At 49.0% G+C, this 17,720-nt stretch overlaps 5 protein-coding genes across 5 annotated transcripts; 2 read left to right on the top strand and 3 right to left on the bottom strand.

The window, feature by feature from the left end:
- Positions 1-2,599: 2,599 nt before the first annotated feature.
- On the bottom strand, positions 2,600-3,929 carry PV09_02697 (uncharacterized protein). The gene is made up of 2 exons (XM_016355784.1): positions 3,008-3,929; positions 2,600-2,951 (listed from the first exon to the last, which is right to left on the bottom strand). The coding sequence occupies exons 1-2, from the start codon at positions 3,880-3,882 to the stop codon at positions 2,837-2,839; spliced, it is 990 nt and encodes a 329-aa protein (XP_016216090.1). The 5' UTR covers positions 3,883-3,929; the 3' UTR covers positions 2,600-2,836.
- Positions 3,930-4,306: 377 nt separating this feature from the next.
- Positions 4,307-6,581, bottom strand: PV09_02696 (uncharacterized protein). The gene is made up of 3 exons (XM_016355783.1): positions 5,482-6,581; positions 5,021-5,415; positions 4,307-4,894 (listed from the first exon to the last, which is right to left on the bottom strand). Exons 1-3 carry the CDS (start codon positions 6,070-6,072, stop codon positions 4,555-4,557), a joined length of 1,326 nt encoding a protein of 441 aa, XP_016216089.1. The 5' UTR covers positions 6,073-6,581; the 3' UTR covers positions 4,307-4,554.
- A 1,561-nt stretch (positions 6,582-8,142) lies between these two features.
- PV09_02695 (uncharacterized protein) lies at positions 8,143-11,785 on the bottom strand. The gene is made up of 3 exons (XM_016355782.1): positions 11,027-11,785; positions 8,688-10,969; positions 8,143-8,619 (listed from the first exon to the last, which is right to left on the bottom strand). Exons 1-3 carry the CDS (start codon positions 11,123-11,125, stop codon positions 8,550-8,552), a joined length of 2,451 nt encoding a protein of 816 aa, XP_016216088.1. The 5' UTR covers positions 11,126-11,785; the 3' UTR covers positions 8,143-8,549.
- A 2,157-nt stretch (positions 11,786-13,942) lies between these two features.
- On the top strand, positions 13,943-15,395 carry PV09_02694 (uncharacterized protein; the record flags this gene model as incomplete). Its single annotated transcript, XM_016355781.1, has 3 exons — positions 13,943-14,039; positions 14,112-14,371; positions 14,424-15,395. 3 exons carry the CDS (start codon positions 13,943-13,945, stop codon positions 15,393-15,395), a joined length of 1,329 nt encoding a protein of 442 aa, XP_016216087.1.
- A 561-nt stretch (positions 15,396-15,956) lies between these two features.
- Positions 15,957-17,105, top strand: PV09_02693 (uncharacterized protein; the record flags this gene model as incomplete). The annotated part of the gene is made up of 1 exon (XM_016355780.1): positions 15,957-17,105. The coding sequence occupies one exon, from the start codon at positions 15,957-15,959 to the stop codon at positions 17,103-17,105; it is 1,149 nt and encodes a 382-aa protein (XP_016216086.1).
- Positions 17,106-17,720: the final 615 nt, after the last annotated feature.

Raw genomic sequence — 17,720 nt, 5'->3', positions numbered from 1 at the left:
TTTCTCTTTTTTGTCAAGCTCTTAGAAAATATGAAAAGTGCGGCGACGTCTTTGACCTTACAAAGAGCGATGCTCTCCTTTATCAATCTCTCTCCTCAATCAGCTTTTTCAAAATCAAATGTGAACAACGCGTGCTCTTTCAACCATGGCTCAAGTACCCTTATTCGAGGCCAAGATTTGAATCTCACTTTGTCTTTTGATAATATATTTTAAGTGGCGGTTTGACTCTTACACCTCGATAGTAAAGTTGCTCTGACACTTTTGCATTTGGCCCTCTGTTTGAGCAACCTTGAAGGCTTTCTGCTCCAATGAAAACACATTCAAGGCGCAGGGAATGAAATAACCTCTTGCAAAGTCTCTCGTATTTGTTTCAAGAAGTACAAAGCGGACTTGTAATCTAGAGGCCAGCCCATTATCAGAAAGCACGAAAGATTTCTGAGCAACGTAGTCAACTACTTGAACGGCTATGCATCATTGGTAAAACGCATGGGAAATAGTGCTCTCTGTCACTTTTGCATTACCAAGTTCATACGAATATGCCCATTCTTTCGTGCGTGAGTCAGAGAGTCGATTGTGATATCCCATATCAGTCTTGTTCAAATTCAGATCTAACACGGCCTCTATCATTGCAATGCTGCGCTGTGGGCTCAATATTGAAGTAGGCGGTATCCTCTCGGATATTATCTGGCGTTTGCAATCCGCAGCTATTTCTTGCAGCCCGAAAGTCAGTTGAAGGCTGCTATGTAGATGAGGTTGGCCTTTTTCTGGCTGTTGCTGTCGATTCCGATCAGCTTAATTTTTCAGTTTTAAACAGGGATAGTTCCTTTCACACCTATCTCAGATTGCTAGTACACTATCGCTTCAATCATCCATGAGGCTTAGGTTCCGAAGTCTTCTTGACTAGATTCGACAAAAGCTTGCAACAGAGAGCAGATCATATGCCGTTCTTCCACTCCACGACTTTTAATGTTGCGCCATTTCAAGCTGCAATTTTTTTTCTTCGAAAAATTGTTTCGTCAAACGATATTATTTTCCCTCCTGCATAATACAGGCAAGACGAAAATATGGTAGCAATGGCTACGACTAATGGCTTTAATATGGTATGATGGATCCTAGAAACGATGGAGTGGGGACTATGGAGATGTGAATGCGAAATCTCTTCAATATTTCGCTCACAGGGAAGTGCGTTGAGGAGAAAGATATAATCGCGTTCAACTTTGGCTGCTATTCTGAAACATAGGCGACGCAGCTCCACTGTATATATGCTAACCTTGCAGTATCGTAGTTGGTTCTAAAAAATAATTGCGCAATTAGATATTTGCTAGGACCCTTCATCAGAAGAGCCAAGTGATCAAGAGAGGAATTTTGAGCCACGAGCAAGCTGGTATCGAAATGAAGAGAGAAGAGGGTGACGCTTTGGGTGCTACACCTGCGCATAAGGAAACCCTCCTTGGCCTTTGCACATATACATCCAAGGGGCAAAATACCATGAAAATAATACACTTTTCAGATGGACCCCTTCGTCCTCTTGCAGTAGTCGCGACATGGCGTGTAGGGCCTGCAAAGAATCTCGATGAATATGTTGAATGCTTTGATCGGGCGAGATAAAGTACAGCGCTCAATTAAGACAGCGAGCCGCTATTGAAGACTCTATCAATGAAGGAAGAGCTGATTTGGAGTCACATACAGCAGCGTTCCATGTCATGACTCTTCACTTTTTTGCTTCTACCAAGCGCATTGGTGCTGCTTTCGGCCTCGATCGGCGTGTGGTTTACATATTTCTACTTTCTATGCTTGTGTTGTATTGGCCCCGTACTTTGGTTTTTGGTGCTTCATTCTGACATATTCAATGTTAATAGGTCTTCCAAGATTCCTACATATTTACCAAATCCTGAAAATTCCTCGAGAAAGTTCTCATATTGGAGAAAATCATCCTGTTGTTGTACAATAATGTGTAATTTTTCGGAGGTATCAGCGATAGGGGGGGGTAAGTTCCATGTCAAATTCTGCCACTTCATGATTCAAGTGTCAAGACAGTTCTGTATTGTTTTGATAAGCATTGTGGAATATTTGAGTCGCCACTTGAAATGTGCAAATGCTTATGCGATCGATTTAAGAGTTACATTGCGTAAGCTTGGCGATGCCAGTTGTGAGCGAGCAGGAATCGCCTTGGCTCACCTTGCTACGTGGTTACATGACTGATTATGTAGAGAAGGACTTAGGCTTTCTGAATTTGAATTCATTTAGCGATGAACATGCAGTACATTAGATTAGGGTAAGATAATGGCAGACGGCTTTTCTGTCTGAAATTCGCGCAGATCCAATTTGAATTCGATATACGGAATACTCAAATCTGACCCAGAGCTAAGTCTAGAGATGGACTTACGATGTTATAATATAGATCCGATGCTATCCACCACTTATTCAGCAAAGGTTGTGCGCATGTGAATCGATTACCCGATCTCCCTTACCCCTTTTGGAGTAAATCTTCGTTGTCGCGACCTCCATTCTTTTATAGGATTTTAATAAATCATAGTATCTTCCCATGAGGAATACCTATGAGTTGCTTCAAAATTTGCTATTCCTACAGAAATCACAAGGAATATGTTCAACTGGTTTCATGTGTGATTTCTCCTTTTAGAAAATTGAAACTATTAAACCAGGGCTAGGTTTTGCGCTATGGTTTGACTTACAATATGATCAATCAAGTGATGCGCTAAATCTTAAAATGTAAATACTACGGAAGATGACAAGGTCATAAACAAAATTGTCAAAAATCATAGTCCCGTCAAAGATGACATCCGAATATCGTTACCCCCTTAAAATAGTCATCACCCTAATTCACGAGACCTGTTATCTCTGGAACGTCCTTGCTTAAACTCCGCACAACCTCGTACCAAACCAAGTCCACCAGCCTCTCGCCCTTTTCGCCTGAAATATTAGCTGCGTCGCTGCATAAACATTAGCAGAGCCCTTTTCTCATCTTTTGGGACGATTTAAGTCTTACGGCTGAAATACGTCATTTTTCCAGAAACGTCCGTTGGCGGCGTTGCCTTGAATAGTCGCGCTGACGAAGGATCGAGCGCCCTGCTCAGCCGTCCTGAAGAAGAGAGCGAAGAAGACGGCAGCTGCCATCCGAATGAAGAAGTTGGTCATGAGCTCGCGACCAAGACCTGTCGCGCAAGCGCCGGGGCACACACTCGTGATAATCACCTCCGGATCGGTTTCTTCATTCGGCTGCAAGCGTTTTGCAAGGGCCCGGACGACGCACTGGACCAATAGTTTGGATCTGTTGTACTGCTGTTGACCTTCAAAGCCTTCTGGTTTGTTGTACTCCTCGAGCGGGGCATTCTCAGCGGCCTCGGATACATTGACCTTAGCATGTAGACCGGATGAAACAATCTCAATGACAGGCGTCCAATGTGCGGTTTTGGAAGCGCGAAGCTTCGGCAGGAGGAGTATAGCCAGAAGCGACGTTGACAATACGTTGACCTGTAACGTAGCCTCCCAACCATACTTTCCCACTCGGTAGTCCTTGGCAAGGAGACCAGCATTGAGGACGACAATATCAACCTTCTCAAGGCCTTCAGCCTTCTTCACGAATGCCTTGATAGAGTCGTAGTCCCCCATTTCGAGCTCCCAGACTTCGACCGAACTCTTTCGTCCGGTTTTAGATTCGATAGCGTCCTTCGCGACCTGGCCATTTGCTAGAGAACGCACGCCTAGGATAACTTTGGAGGCGCCCTTCCGGGCGAATTTGAGAGCCGCTTCAAAGCCAAGTCCGCTGCTCCCGCCTGTGACAATGACGGTCTTACCTGCGAACGACACGTCTGGGTCGGCCGGAGGGTTCCATTTCTGCTGAAGTAGCTTGAACGGGTCCATTAGCCAATAGGACACAGGGAGTAAGGGCGTTGCATACACGAATGAGGCCAGCCATATCTGCAGAGCTGAGCAATTAAATATAAGCCATCTCAATTTCAGGCCGCAGAGATCGTACGTATGCAGTGGAAGGAAACAACCCGTGTTTTATTATTCAGAAGTGGAGAAGAGAGGCTTGATGAGTCCATTCTAGGGAGCTAAAACTATCGAAGCTCGATAGAATTAGTAATCTACAAGGACAAATCTCCGAAAGCATCACGACTCTTCTCGACAAAGACATTTCGAAATAGATCTACTAACCAATGCAACTCGCTTATCGTTGGCTACTATTTAGATGGCTCACTACGAGCAGTCATGATGAATTCGGCTCCGTTAACATGTCAAGCATTGTTTCGACAGCAAGCGGATTTCCTCGCAATGGAACCTGGTTCGTGAGATCTATAGTTCAATTACCAGTAATCGCAGTGATCTGGTCCTCATTTGATAAGTTTTTTTACCATCAAGACAAGTAGTATAATGACTTCGGTTTCTGGTGGACCGTAATCTACTCATTATACGCAAAGCATAACTGCACATGCTGTTTACGAATATATCACCATGCGCATCGTCACTTCGAGGACTGGAGCTTCCTCAAACCTATCAATCGTCCCAACTCGTCGGGATCATTATCTCGATTTAATAGATATGTTTTGCAAATCTCATCTGCGCTGCGCCAACATCAAACACAGCAACGACGTTGTTCAGAAATGCGTCGCCCAAAATGAAGGGACCAGGAGCTGCTCCGCCGTCCTGAATTGCGCTTACACATTGCCCGCTGGTTTGGTCTTGCAAGATCATATCCACCGGATTGATGACGAAAGTTTGACCGCCGATTTTGACACCGAACACTGGCGGCTTCGCGTTGCAGGAGACGGTGTAAATACCATTCGACAAGGTCGCCTTTGGAGAGAACAGCGAATTGACTGCCATGGCCGTGCTGGATGGCAGATAATTAAGTGTGGTGCCAGAGTCAATGCTAACAACATATAGGTCAGCTCGAATTCTCCAGTCTTCAGGGTTGTAGGGTTTCTATGGCTTTGAAGATAGCATTGTTATTCTGACACACTTCTCGCCTGGAAGCCTAACACGACCAGCGACTTACATGTATTGGTTTGACTGTTTCGAAGCGGCACCCGAGAAGACAAGAGCATCGGGAGTGATCGTGTAAAACGATTGGCCTGTGAAAGCAGAACCTGCCTTTCCGTTGAAGTTCTGGAGCGGCGTAGTAGCGTAGCTACCAGTAGTGGTTACGGGCGGAAGACCACCGAACGCAATGTAACCACCTTGGTTGCGCTGCAAGGCGAGGGAGAATGTTGGAGCCGACAGACCCTGCTTCCACATGGTGGTGAATAGTGGATCGTAGGTGATTCTTGTGCTTGGGCTGTTTTTGGATGGATCCGTTCCCTGGTAAGCCGAAGTAATTTGAGCAAAGGCAAGACCGACGAGCCCAGTGGAGACACCGTCGCCGTTCCAGTATGCTCGGTTTACAAGAGCAACCTGGCTCACTAATCAGCCGGCCGCGTTGCAACAGACGTATCATATGTGTTTAGAACATTCTCATACCTCTTGGGATGGGACTGTGATGCCCGCAATGGTCACAGACTGATAGCCCATACTACCAGTGGCAACTTCGCCATCACCGTAGGTGATTTGAAAGTTTTGATTTTGAATTTGCTGGCTGAAGCCTCCGTTGTAGAGTGGGCCAAAGTTGCATGTCGACTGGGCGACTTGATTGCCTGAAGCGTCAATGCAAGTGAAGCCCGATTGAACAAGCCAGGTGTCAGATGAACCGGTGTCGAGAATAGCCTGGACAGCCTGCCCACCAAACGTGATACCAACCAGGTACTCGGAGCCTCCGAGCGCAGTACTGAGCTCGCCAGTCTGACGAGGCAGAAGGTTACCATCGCGAGCATACAAGCTGGGATTGTTTGCTCTTCGGACATTGTCGAAGAAGATCGAGCTCCGGGACGTCATGTTCGGTGCCCTAGAGATTGGCAGGTAGTTGTCCACAACAACGTCGGGTGATGGTCCTTGAAAAGCATTACACTCCGCTTTTTCCAAAGCATACTTCTTGCCACCCTTTTGCGCCCAAGGGATCCTTAAGCCATTGGTGGCTAACGGGAGGAGTAGTAGCGAAAGAACGAAGGCTGCCATAGTTTGCTACGCGTAATCGAACGACAGAATGACCGTTAGGTAGAAACGAAGGTAGAAGCGATGAAAACGAATGAAAAGTCCCTTCCAGCGGTCGGTTCTAATATTGCCTTCTTCGGCTGCAGTCAGAGTTCCAGCACGGCAGAATCCTTCCTGATCTTTGCGGCGTCGACTCTCAAGTGTGACGAACGAGCGGCTAAGAAGGAATCTCCAGCGGTGAGCAAACGAAAACTGAAGAAGGCCTTGGACGGTTTGCTCCAAAAGAGTTCTGCCTCTCAGATCGTCATCAGAAACCTGCAAACGGTCCAAAGAAGCAAACCCGGCCCAGCGCGAAGAGAAAAGAGAAGTGAACGTGAATAAAAAGAATGTGATGTTTTTCTTCAAACTCAGTACTAATTGATCAAGCAAAGCGAAGCAATCATGGACGGGCTACAGCCGAAGGGGCATGTATAAGTCGCCCGACGCATGAGGGCCAGCCAGCCGCTGCACAACCACGATGGCCAGCGTAAATTTCATGCCTTTCTGCCAGCCCTCTCCACCATGGTCTAGAAAGGAGCCAAGCTCTTTGGCCCCCTGCGGCGTATCACGAAGTTTGTTTGCCAGTTTTTTTTTAATTTCGCGCCCGTGTACCTCCCGCTATTCAGTAAGGGAGACCAGAATCTTGCGTCCAGGGGAAACTAGTGAGGATTGATCGACACGGCTTGGCAGATTGTACGAAATCCATTCGCCAGCGCGTCATGCATCCTGGTCGCTAACGTCCAGACCAGCTGCAGCCTGTGCTGCCGAATGTGTTTTGTCGGATGGAAATAGCAACAAGGAGAAAAAGGTTCGATGCGACTCTTCCCTTCTGAGCGCGAGGTGTGTCTGTCCTCTACGCCTTGGCGTGCTTTTGGGCTATTCGAGATGCTCCGCAGTCATTATAACGTCGTGCGAATAGATTTCACGCCTTGCGACTTGGTGCCAGCAAGATCATCCGTCCAGCCGCGCCTCTGCAAATCAGACGCGCGAGCAAGAATACGAGCAAGAAGGGGAGGGGGGTTATACAAAGGTACAGATTCCGCTACGCTGCTAAATGCGGAAATGAGAAAGCCATGAAGCGAGTCATCTCGATGCGGTCGGCTCCTCGGGGCAAGCTCAGAATTGCGACATTTGCACCGCGACGGCCGCTCACCACAACGGACCGCAGCGCGATCTCAGAGACCGGTCTTAGTACTTGACAAAGGAACTTTTTGTTTCGCAGCCAGGATTCGCATGCCTTTGTTTCACGAAACATGCAAAAATGCCCCTTGCATCATGAACCCTCCGCGCGTGGAACCCCCTCCCAAGGTTTCAAAACACCCCCCTTTCCAGAAAATAACGTAAACTAAGGGGGGATGGACAGAGGACGTAGGAGGAGGAGCAAAAAAAAGGAAAAAAAAAAAAGGGAAAAAAAAAAACCATGCGCTCCAAAAGGTCGAAGAGAATCTGCCTGCATAGAATTCACGTCTTTGCAATTCGGGCTCCGTTCCGATCGACCATCCTCTACATCACAACCCCCCCCCCCTCTCTCCTCTCTCCCTTTCCACCCAAGACCAAGCTGACGGCCATATTTAATCCTGCCTCGCCTGAAGCGCGTGCCTTGATTGACCATCACGTCTCCAGCTTGGGAAAGCTGAACCGGCAGGTCGATTCTTTCGCATGCTCACATCCCCCAGATCGCCCGCGCGAGACATTTCACAGGGATCCTTTCCTCGTTCAGGATCACGTAGATGATGCAAGGCCAATGACCTAACCTGCCACGCGAACGAGTGATGTATATAGTAGTTTTCTCATTTGCGGTCAGTGTACGACGGCCAATCGATGGTGTCGGCCATGGCTCTTGGGTTGGGAGGGCTGAGGTCACAAGTGGCCAGCATCCGATCCACTTCAGCTAACTACAAGATGTCCCAGAAGGTCGGCGATGGTTGCGCCGCGGAAACCTCGCGCCACTTCGCTGGCCGCCTTGGTTTCCTCTGCACCGGACAAGTAGCTTTGATGCCAGTGTTCAATCTCCACACGAAAGGCTAGCAAGCTTGAACCAACATCGAATGTTTTCGCAATTTCAAACTTCAGCAACATGTTGACATGGTTTATCTTCTTTCTATGATGCAGAGTAATCAAAGAAGCGATATCAGGAGTCGCCTGGTCGAACATCTACGAGAATATCCGACCGTGACTGACGTACAGCCCGAGCGCTGAACGCAGAGGTAACACAAATCATATATCCTAAGTGTCTGCGCGAAGAATTTCATGCGCGTGATATACTACTACCAAAAGGCCCAAATATGCAGTCAAACAATCAATACCCACCTTTCCATACTCATGTAAACGTCATATCATATTTCGCTCACGCACCCCAGAGTCAGGACACCAATTCAGTGACGCAATCATGAACAGAAAATGTCGCTCAAATGGTGCCCGAATATCAGCCAATCTGAGATCCACTTTTTCAGCAGCTCGACTCAGCGTGGCGCCGTCGGCCTGGCAGCGTTCAACACGCGATGATATTGTCCAATCTTCTGAAAACTATTCCTATATGGCGTCAGTTCACGTTCTACCTGATTCGCTCACTCGTAAATCGAAGACTGGATTCTGCTTACTTGCTCAGGTCGATTCCCTCATCGTCATCCTCATCCAAGTCTCCGTTCACTGGCCCGAACATTCTAAAGCTTGGCGCATTTACAGCACTTATATTGAACTTCGGCTGTGCTGGAGGCGGAGCCAATTTGGGAGCGTTGCTCATGATGCCATTGGCCACGGTGTTGGCCATCGATGACGGCTCTCGACGGCTCACAGGTCGGCTGACGGTACGCGAAGGACTCTGATCCAGTCCGTCCGCAATTTTGTTGCCCAGAGGACTCGATGGTGGTGGAATTTCAGCTTCAGGATCAGCTTCGTCGAGCATCGGTTCGCTTTCTGCTTCTACACCACTTGCTGAGGCAAGAACCTTAGCCTTATCATCGACATCATCATCTTCTTCTTTCTTCGGCACATGCTCCCTTTCGATAGGTTCATCTTGGTCTGTCTTGATCTCATCGTCTGCAGGTGCGGGCTTGGGAAACTTTCCTGGAGAAAAGTCGGCCATTGGGCGAAGAGGTGTGCTGCCTGGTATCTCGGCAAACTTCCAGAAGGGAGCCGGGCTTGAGAAGAGCTCCTTGGCGTAAAAACTAGGCGGCTTGATGGTGCTAAGGAGATGTGGTTTGGGTGCTTGTCGCGCGGGTAATGGTGTGAAAACATTGCTATTGCCAACCGCATCATAGCCTGAAGCAGTAAGGGTAGGCGGCGAGTCCACTGCCGAGTTCTGCAAGGCCTCGCCCTGTCGAGAGCCAGCTGAGTAAGTCTGTTGAGATGCTAAAGGGTTCGCACGATCGAATGTCGGCGTGAGGAGCTCGGACGCAGCAGACACTGGTGCACCACCATTTGCAGAAGGTAGTTGGCCGGTCTGTAATTGCATGTTGCGTGGACCACGATCAGGCGTAAAGGATTCATTGGGTGCTGGGTATGAATGGCGAGGAGGGGTCGGCGAACCTGATTGACGTTTGATCCGAGTCGAATCCGCGTTCAAGGCACCTACAAGACGCTCGGTCTGCACGCCAGGGCCTGTCATCGCAGGTGAATTAGGACCAGACGAATCTAGTCTTCGCTGCGGTCGACGATTCTCGTGGAAATTCTTTTTCATGTACTCCTCGCGGAACTCAGGAACAATCTGCCACTTCATGCCTTTCCCTGGCTCATCTGTCCGGCGAGGTATCTTCTCAAAGTGCTTGCTCAGCGATAGATTGTGGCGGATTGAATTCTGCCAGCCACCACCACCGTGCCTAAAGTACGCATAATGGTCCTTGATGAACTCGTAAATCTGTGCCAACGTTGCATTCTCTCCTTCTCTTGACAAGATTGCCTGCCCAATCATTTGCGCATAGCTGTGCGGCGGTTTGATGTCCTTGGCGCTGTCGGCGCTGTAGTCAATCTCATCTGTACTTTCGATCATGACTCCCTTTACCGTGTACGCGGGCGAGTTCTTCGATTTCGGTAGGGGAGGTTGCGGGCGAGTGTTGGGCGTGCCTGGCGCTTGTTGTGAGCTGGACAATGCTGCCAATGCATGAGCTGCTTGGGTACCGCTCCCGCTGGCGGTTCGCGGGTACGAGGTTCCCTGATATGAGTTTCCGGGTGGCCCACCAAGGCGAACATTTGTGCCCTTTGGGGCACCATCACCTGGTTGATACTGTTCATCCTCGCCATCCCCGTCCTCCAGTAGGGATCTACGAATAACAGGGTGAATCTCAGGCGGCTCGTTAGGAAGGATGAAGATCATTTGCGTGCCGAGTATACTAATAACCATGCCTGAACGAAGAGCGCAAACGTAGCCGCGCTCGAGTCTCATATCATCCAGGTGTAGGCCGTTTCTACCATTGCAACGGATGAACCACTTTTGTTCATTGCTTTCGTAATAAATCTCTGCGTGGATACGCGAGATCTGCTGATCGGGGCCGAGGTCGATGTTAACCATCATACCGTGATCATACACTCCGACGGGTGTGCCACCAGCTTCTTCCACAGGCTCGCGCTTGGGCTTGTTGTTCGGGCGACCGATGACGACGCTCGTGTCCTTTACGTAGTACGTCCAATTCCGACCAGCGATCTTTGCGTAGGCCTGTTCGTTTGGTGGAACGATACTATTGTTGTAATCTATGGAGACGCCAACCTGGTAATGTGCCGTTCGCAACCTTTGGATGATAGCCTCTGCCTCTTTATACTCTGGCGCCTCATCCATGTTGCTGCTGCTGTCTCCCTCCTGATTGTCAATCGTGGCGTCGGACTCTGCGGATGCACGTTGGTTTCGTGACGCGGCGGAGACGGCATTCGCATTGCTAGAACCATTTACCTGTACACAGTCAGTACATCCCGCCAAGGTACGACCAAGCGGCAGCAGCGGGCTTACTCGTCTCCTCTTTCTGGATGGCGTTGTCGTATCAGCGTCATCTGCATCCACCCGTTGCTCGGGCTCTTTGTTGCGACGACGCCGTCCGGTGGGGGGCATTTTTCTGCGCAGGAAGAAGCTGGCAATGTGCGCTCCTCGACCAAGAGAAAGTAATCGTACGGATGCCGGGCGTTCTCGCTGCGACGATTCTGTGTGCGGCACGACAGGCTAGCGAGATTCAGGCGTTTTCTTCCTCGTCGCTGCTGGCAAGTGGCTTTTCTCCCCTTCGTGTTCGTGGATCCGATGCCAGATGGAGAAGGCCAGTTTCCACGGTTCGCACCTCCCGATTTGCAACGAGCGAAACTTCCAGGCATGCGCAGTCAGAGAGCAGGGAAGACAGCGACAGCCCGCGATGACGATGGTCGCTGACAATGGACTGTGTTCAAAAGAATCAAAGAATCTGGGCCGAGTCGGATATGTGGAATGTTGTGTGGCCCTGTTTCATTCACGGTCTCCGGGGGCTGCGGTGGATGTGGAGGTATGTGTCGCAAGGGCGAATGACGAGGTCGGCCAACGCTGGGGAGCGACCGCGTTCTGTGTTTACGCGCAGCAGCCCAGCTTGACCAACGGTGCAGAGAGCTAAATGCACTGCGTCACTTGCTCGCCCGCTTAACAGAGCATGGATGGGCGGAAGGGGACCTTTTTTTCGCAGGTACGACGTCGTGATAATCGAGCCTCTCCCGCACCCAGCAGCTGGAACGAGACCGGCGCGTTGTGGCGTTTCTTGTGCAAAAAGTTGGGTTGTGTTTTGTGACCTCTTCGGCCCAATCCAGCATGCACAGCCGCTCACTGGCCCAAGGCTCGCACTCGCAGTATGGCACAGCACATGTCGGTAGAATACAGCACCCTCGAGCACACCGCAGCACGTCTCAGCACATCACAGTACAGCGCGGCACAACAAATCGCTCTGGCCATGCTTAGTCATTATCTCTTTTGTCTGACCTGTAACTTTGGTGTTTGCCTGCTGGAAGAAGCGACAGATTGTCCGTTCCTCATGGGAGCAGTCTCAACTTAGACCCGATTTCTCTTCGATTCCCAGAACTTACATCTACTTTTCGGATCACCTGGCTGGCTCTCACAGAGTCCTTCGTTTCGACTCGGAAAGCAAGGCTTCGATTCATGGGAATGGCTCCTCCATTAGATTCGCTCCCCTCAGAATGGCTGAACGTCGTTGCCGATTGTCTAGACTTAAAGTCTTTATGCACATTTCGGAGCTGCTCAAGCTTCACCCGCAGTGCGTGTTGGCTGCCGCTCCGATGATCCATCTCGCTGATCAAACTCTCGCTGAACGCGAGAGCGCTCTCAGTCTTCCACTAGCCTTGTCCGCCACGACCAATTCAATTACGCGGCCACCGAGATACATGTTGATCTACGTTCTTGCGTCGATGCTAAGGGCTTTGCAGTTGTTCAAATCCATTCTTGGTACGCGACGACCGCTGTACCACCGTACTGCTACACGAGGCCATCTTTTGTCTGCCTAGCTGCACTGCCATCATCATCATCATCATCCTAAGTTCTGCTCCTTCCGCGTGTCGGTCCCCTTTACTGTTGCAAAACTGGGCAGTTGCACTGAAATCTTCGGCGAGTCGTCTATCTCACTTTTGTTCATATGTAATCGTCTGCAGTCTTGGTTTTGGCCAGCCCTCAACGCCGCTCACAGAGCGTCCATGTCCCTCAGATTTGTCAACGTCAACCCTCATCCTTTGCCCCTCTATGCGATTCAAAACACGTGTTTCACCAAACTTGGAGTTGGCGTTGAGTCTCTCAACGCGCTTGGCTGAAGATCGAAGCAGACATATGGGATCAGAGAGATCCACGTATTCATCATTTCTTCGCCGCATTTTCCAAATCTGATCAGCCTCGGGCTTCAGGTCTTCACGGAATCGTAAGGAACTAGCCAGTCTGCGGTATTGACATTGGCAAAGGCTACCAACGCCGTTGAAACCCTCGAGAAATCGCTCTTGGAATTTCCACAAAATCGTCTTGTAACAGAAACCTTGATCAGAACGTGTGAAGTTAATCTGCGTACCCTCCGAATTCTCAGACTAAAAATCATGAGCTATGATTCAATGATCCAAGCACAGTCTAGGTTCAGACATTTTCTAATCAATCTCAAGTATTCCTTAGACGGCTCTCATGGCCTCCAGCTGAATTTTCATATTTTTCCACCTGGGCTTGGCTTGCTAGTTTATCTTTTAGTGTGGACGTCTCTTGAAGTAGGTAGAGCAGTTTTGGACGAATGGGTTGCGAACGAAATTTAGGTCCAATGCTGGGACAGGTACAGTACCGCGGCACTTGAACCCATATTGCGCTTTCACGGGATTAGAAGCCATGTGGGTTGTTTCACTATTAATTCTTATCACGCCACTTTTACCATGGATAGTCCGAGTGGATTGAAAAGTGGCGTGTTCTTCTGCACTCGTGCCGCAAATATATTTCCAACATTCATGACAGTGGAGTTGGACTTTGTTCCTATCAATGCTTGGGTTTACACGAGTGATTACTCATTATGGATAAGTGCTGGAAATATTTGTAGAGAAAATAGATCAAAATATAGATTTAATACCGAACAAAGGTTGTGGTATCCTTGCAATCATCTAATTATCGAATGCATGAAAAATCATCGATCTGAGCATAGAAAAAATTGAAGAGACACGGACTGGAACGTCCACATTCGGATGTCGGCATGCGGGTAATGTTTACCCCACAGCACACGAAAACCGAAGAGCCGTTCGCACCACGACAAGATGCCTAGGCAATATAATTAACTCCCCTAAATTATCAGGTCATATTTTGAAGGGGAGAAAGCATTCATAAAGCTGATTCCTCTCCTTCCGTTGTTCGCTCTCTTTTTCAAATAGACATACGCAATAGAAAATGGATGCGATAAGAATACCGCCCCTGATCGCTGACAAAATCAGCCCTCGTGCGAGGGAGACCTTGGTGAAGGTCAAGAAATTCGTTGAGGAAGAATGTAAGCACTATTTTATTTAGGAGAGTTCCTTGTCTTTGGAATACGTTGCTCAAATTTTTTTTTCTTTTGCAGGTGTTCCTGCGGATGAGTTGTTCGAAGCACAGCTCTCTTGGGATCCTGATAAACGGTGGAAGTCAATTCCACCCATCATGGAGCAACTTAAGGACCGGGCTCGCAAGCTTGGTCTTTGGAACTTGTGGTTGAGCAACCATTACGAGGGCGGTGCTGGCTTCACCAATCTCGAGTATGCGCTCATGTGCGAGATACTGGGTCGGAGCGTCGTGTCACGGGAGGCGCTGAATTGCAGCGCTCCAGATACAGGGAACATGGAGGTAATCAGATATTCTGTTGATATCTTACGTTTCAGAATATTGACGTGAATAGGTTCTTGCGAAGTACGGCACACCGGAGCAGAAGAAGCAATGGCTTCAACCGCTGTTGGATGGCAAGATTCGTTCTGCATATGTGATGACGGAACGATTCGTGGCGTCATCCGACGCAAAGAATATCGCTCTGGAAATGCGAAGAGAGGGCAATGAATATGTCCTCAACGGCAACAAGTGGTGGATCTCAAGTGCCGGCGATCCGCGCTGCAAGCTGTTCGTCGTCTTTGCATGCTCAGATCCGAGCAACCCAAACAAGTCAAAGAGACACAGTATCATCCTCGTTCCGTCAGATACGCCTGGCATCGTCGTAAAGCGCGCTCTTAACGTTTTCGGCTTTGACGACGCGCCTCAAGGTCACTGTGAGGTGCTCTTTGAGAATGTGAGAGTTCCAGCCAGCAACATCATCCTGGGAGAGGGCCGCGGTTTCGAGGTCATGCAAGGACGCATGGGACCGGGCCGTCTGCACCACTGCATGCGCGCCGTTGGTTGCGCCGAGCGTGGCCTTGAATATATGATTGCACGTGTACACCAGCGTACAGCGCAAGGCAAGCTCCTCGCGGAGCAGGGTGTCATTCAAGACTGGATTGCAAAGTCGAGAATCGAGATTGACGCAGCTCGCTTGGTCGTGTGCAATGCCGCAGACATGCTTGACAGAGGTGAGGCCAAGGATGCGATCGTCGAGCTGGCCATCTGCAAGATCATGGTGCCAAATGTGGCCCTGGCAGTCTTGGATCGCGCCATGCAGGCACACGGCGCTGGTGGCTTGTGTAACGATTTCCCTCTTGCGAAGATGTGGGCGTACTTGAGAACGACGAGGTTGGCCGATGGACCTGACGAAGCTCACGCGGCTCAGCTGGCGAAGATCGAGAACAAGAAACACGCGTCCTACATAGATATGATTGAAAAGCAAAACAAGTGGGCCGAGGAACTAAAGAGCCAACACGGTATCAAGGAGAGAGCTCATCTGTAATCTTGTATCACCTTACGGGATTTGGCGCAAGTAACCTGTTTTGGGTCGGATTCAGCTAGATATGCGCCCGCATGATTTGAGGCACAAACATTTTGCGTATGGATTTGGGTAGATTCAGAACCAGAACGACAATTCAGTTGCATTATACGAAACAGAAGATCATGAAAGTCTTGCTTTTTGTGCGCATATTACGATGTCTAAACAACAGGACAAAGGAAATAATGTTGCTGATCATTGCCTGAGGCGGCTAAATGCTTCTCTGATTTCAGTTTAGTCTCTTGGTGCAGTTCTCGTTCCCAGCATGTACAACCATAGCCTTGTTTTTGGTCTCAAAATCCTACTTAAGGCTTTGATAATTTGCTTGGTTCAGTGCGTCTCATGATGCTCCTCCCGTTGTGATAACAGCCACGTACCAACTTAGCGGAGATGCAAGATTCAATTTGATCGCCGGTGTAATGACTTAATCATGCATTCGAAGGCGTTCCCCATTGGAGCTGAACAAAAAAAAGCTGAACTTCATCGCAAGTACTTTCTGTACTGTATAAACGCAACATCTTCGTCATGAGCGGTATATGGAGGCTATTGAAGCGCAAAGCATCACGACGAAAACAGTCAGAAAAGACATCAGGTCTGCTCGACGGCGCTAGCGAACCATCTACGCCAACCACCAATGGATGCCAGCCGGATCCATATTGGGAACCACTCACAAAAGACGAGATCTTGGCAGATCTTCGTGTCGAATATGAAGCCACTGAGGAAGATGAAGTCGAGCCAGGGTCAGCAGCAGGAAAAGCGATGCGGCAGAAAGAAGAAGTGATTTCACCAGCGACGTATTCAAAGTCCGAGATTATCTTAGCAGAACCCGTTAATAGAATCTGGCTTCCTCATAGTGCCTCAACTCCCGTTGATGACAGTCGAGAGATCACTAACCTCGAAGCGGGATCTGACTCTGTCAAAAGGTCGTACATGTCCATCATTCCGAGCACTATTCAGATGCTTGATGCAAGAACAACATTGTTTGTATGGGCCGCAAATTTCCATCCCGCGATAGGCCGCCGTTTTTCCAGCGTTATCGCATCCGTTAAGTTCACGCCTGCCCCGCCGAACTCTAAATTACAGGCGTCGTCAAAGGCAAGGCAAGCGCTGAGGTCCGCAAATCCTAACATCGTTGCGCATGCTCCCCACAAGTCTTTTGGGGCGACATCATCCGAGCAGCGGAATATATCCTGGGGCCTCGAACTGCCACTTAGCGTTCCAGTCGGACCAGTCTCTCTTGGCGTGACTCCATCGGGTCAATCGGAGACGCAGAAGCAAGTGCAGCACGCCTTTACGATCACCGGTACGGCTCGAGGCACACCAACAAGAAACTGCTGCGTTTGGACAGTCGAGGAAAATCGCTCTACTGAGCGGGGTATTCCTTCGGAGCTCCAACTTGCTGCTCTAGTGCAATATGCAGGTCCGATGATTATGGAGATTGATATCACAGGTCGAACGGCTGGTGGCTTCCTCCCCAGTCACGACTTGAGACCCAAGACAACGGCTATGGGCCGGAAGAAAATTGTTGATCCAAAAAAATTCAAGGACATGCTCTTTGAGTTCGACTTTGGGAATGACGATGCGATTCAAGCGTGCAAAAAAATGCTTGAGAAGTGGACTGGAAAGGTTGACGGCGCGGTACTAGAGTTTGACCAGCCTATAGCAAGGGCTTGATGGATATACCGACAAGATGACAAGATTAGATCCGAAGAGAGCAAGCGCCGGCAATATGCGGCTTCACTACTTCAGTAGCCGGGAAGGTATTGCATGTCTCCTTCGTATATTGCCAACAATGGATGTCGAGTTTTGCACTTGATACAATCCACGTCATCTGGCTTAATGACCATCCGTAGAATATATATTTCTGTCTCTATCATAGCCTCATCGTCAATAATCAGAACAGCATGCGCTTTCAATACCAGATTGACATCAATGCTCACAGCAAGTTTACCAATTCGTCTCCTTGCAGCTTTGATCCATGCCTTCTCAATTGAAAGAAACCCCGCAAAAAAACAATGCCATCGGATGCGAGGTATCGAACATCATCCGATGCTCCGAAGGTTGACATTTAAGTAGTGTAAAAGTGGGGAAATCCTGGAGCCCCACAATGGTGCATCGTATAGTGTTTGGACAATCAGAAAAGAGCTGAGGTCAGCAGGCAGGGAGTATTCCATTGTTGGAATCAATGTCTGCAAGAGGGTCGCGCTCGTATTCAAATCCTCCTCACATCATCAAATGCAAGAAATAATTAGAGTCTTTGATAGCCAACCCATCTAAAGGATTAGTTTG

This window comes from Verruconis gallopava (genome assembly GCF_000836295.1).
Source record: "Verruconis gallopava strain CBS 43764 unplaced genomic scaffold supercont1.7, whole genome shotgun sequence".
In the NCBI taxonomy this organism is placed as follows: Eukaryota; Fungi; Ascomycota; class Dothideomycetes; order Venturiales; family Sympoventuriaceae; genus Verruconis; species Verruconis gallopava.
The sequence above is the reverse complement of the archived record's forward strand: the minus strand, read 5'-3'. Positions and strand labels throughout refer to the sequence as shown.

Bases quoted from the DNA above. Each gene is read 5' to 3' on its own strand.
- PV09_02697 (XM_016355784.1), bottom strand. From the start codon at position 3,882: ATGGACCCGTTCAAGCTACTTCAGCAGAAATGGAACCCTCCGGCCGAC. The intron at 2,952-3,007 runs GTAAGACTTAAA...ATGTTTATGCAG, and splicing joins AAAAATGACGTATTTCAGCC to CGACGCAGCTAATATTTCAG.
- PV09_02695 (XM_016355782.1), bottom strand. From the start codon at position 11,125: ATGCCCCCCACCGGACGGCGTCGTCGCAACAAAGAGCCCGAGCAACGG. The intron at 10,970-11,026 runs GTAAGCCCGCTG...GACTGTGTACAG, and splicing joins CATCCAGAAAGAGGAGACGA to GTAAATGGTTCTAGCAATGC. The intron at 8,620-8,687 runs GTAAGCAGAATC...GACGCCATATAG, and splicing joins GAGGGAATCGACCTGAGCAA to GAATAGTTTTCAGAAGATTG.
- PV09_02696 (XM_016355783.1), bottom strand. From the start codon at position 6,072: ATGGCAGCCTTCGTTCTTTCGCTACTACTCCTCCCGTTAGCCACCAAT. The intron at 5,416-5,481 runs GTATGAGAATGT...TTAGTGAGCCAG, and splicing joins TCACAGTCCCATCCCAAGAG to GTTGCTCTTGTAAACCGAGC. The intron at 4,895-5,020 runs GTAAGTCGCTGG...ATATGTTGTTAG, and splicing joins AAACAGTCAAACCAATACAT to CATTGACTCTGGCACCACAC.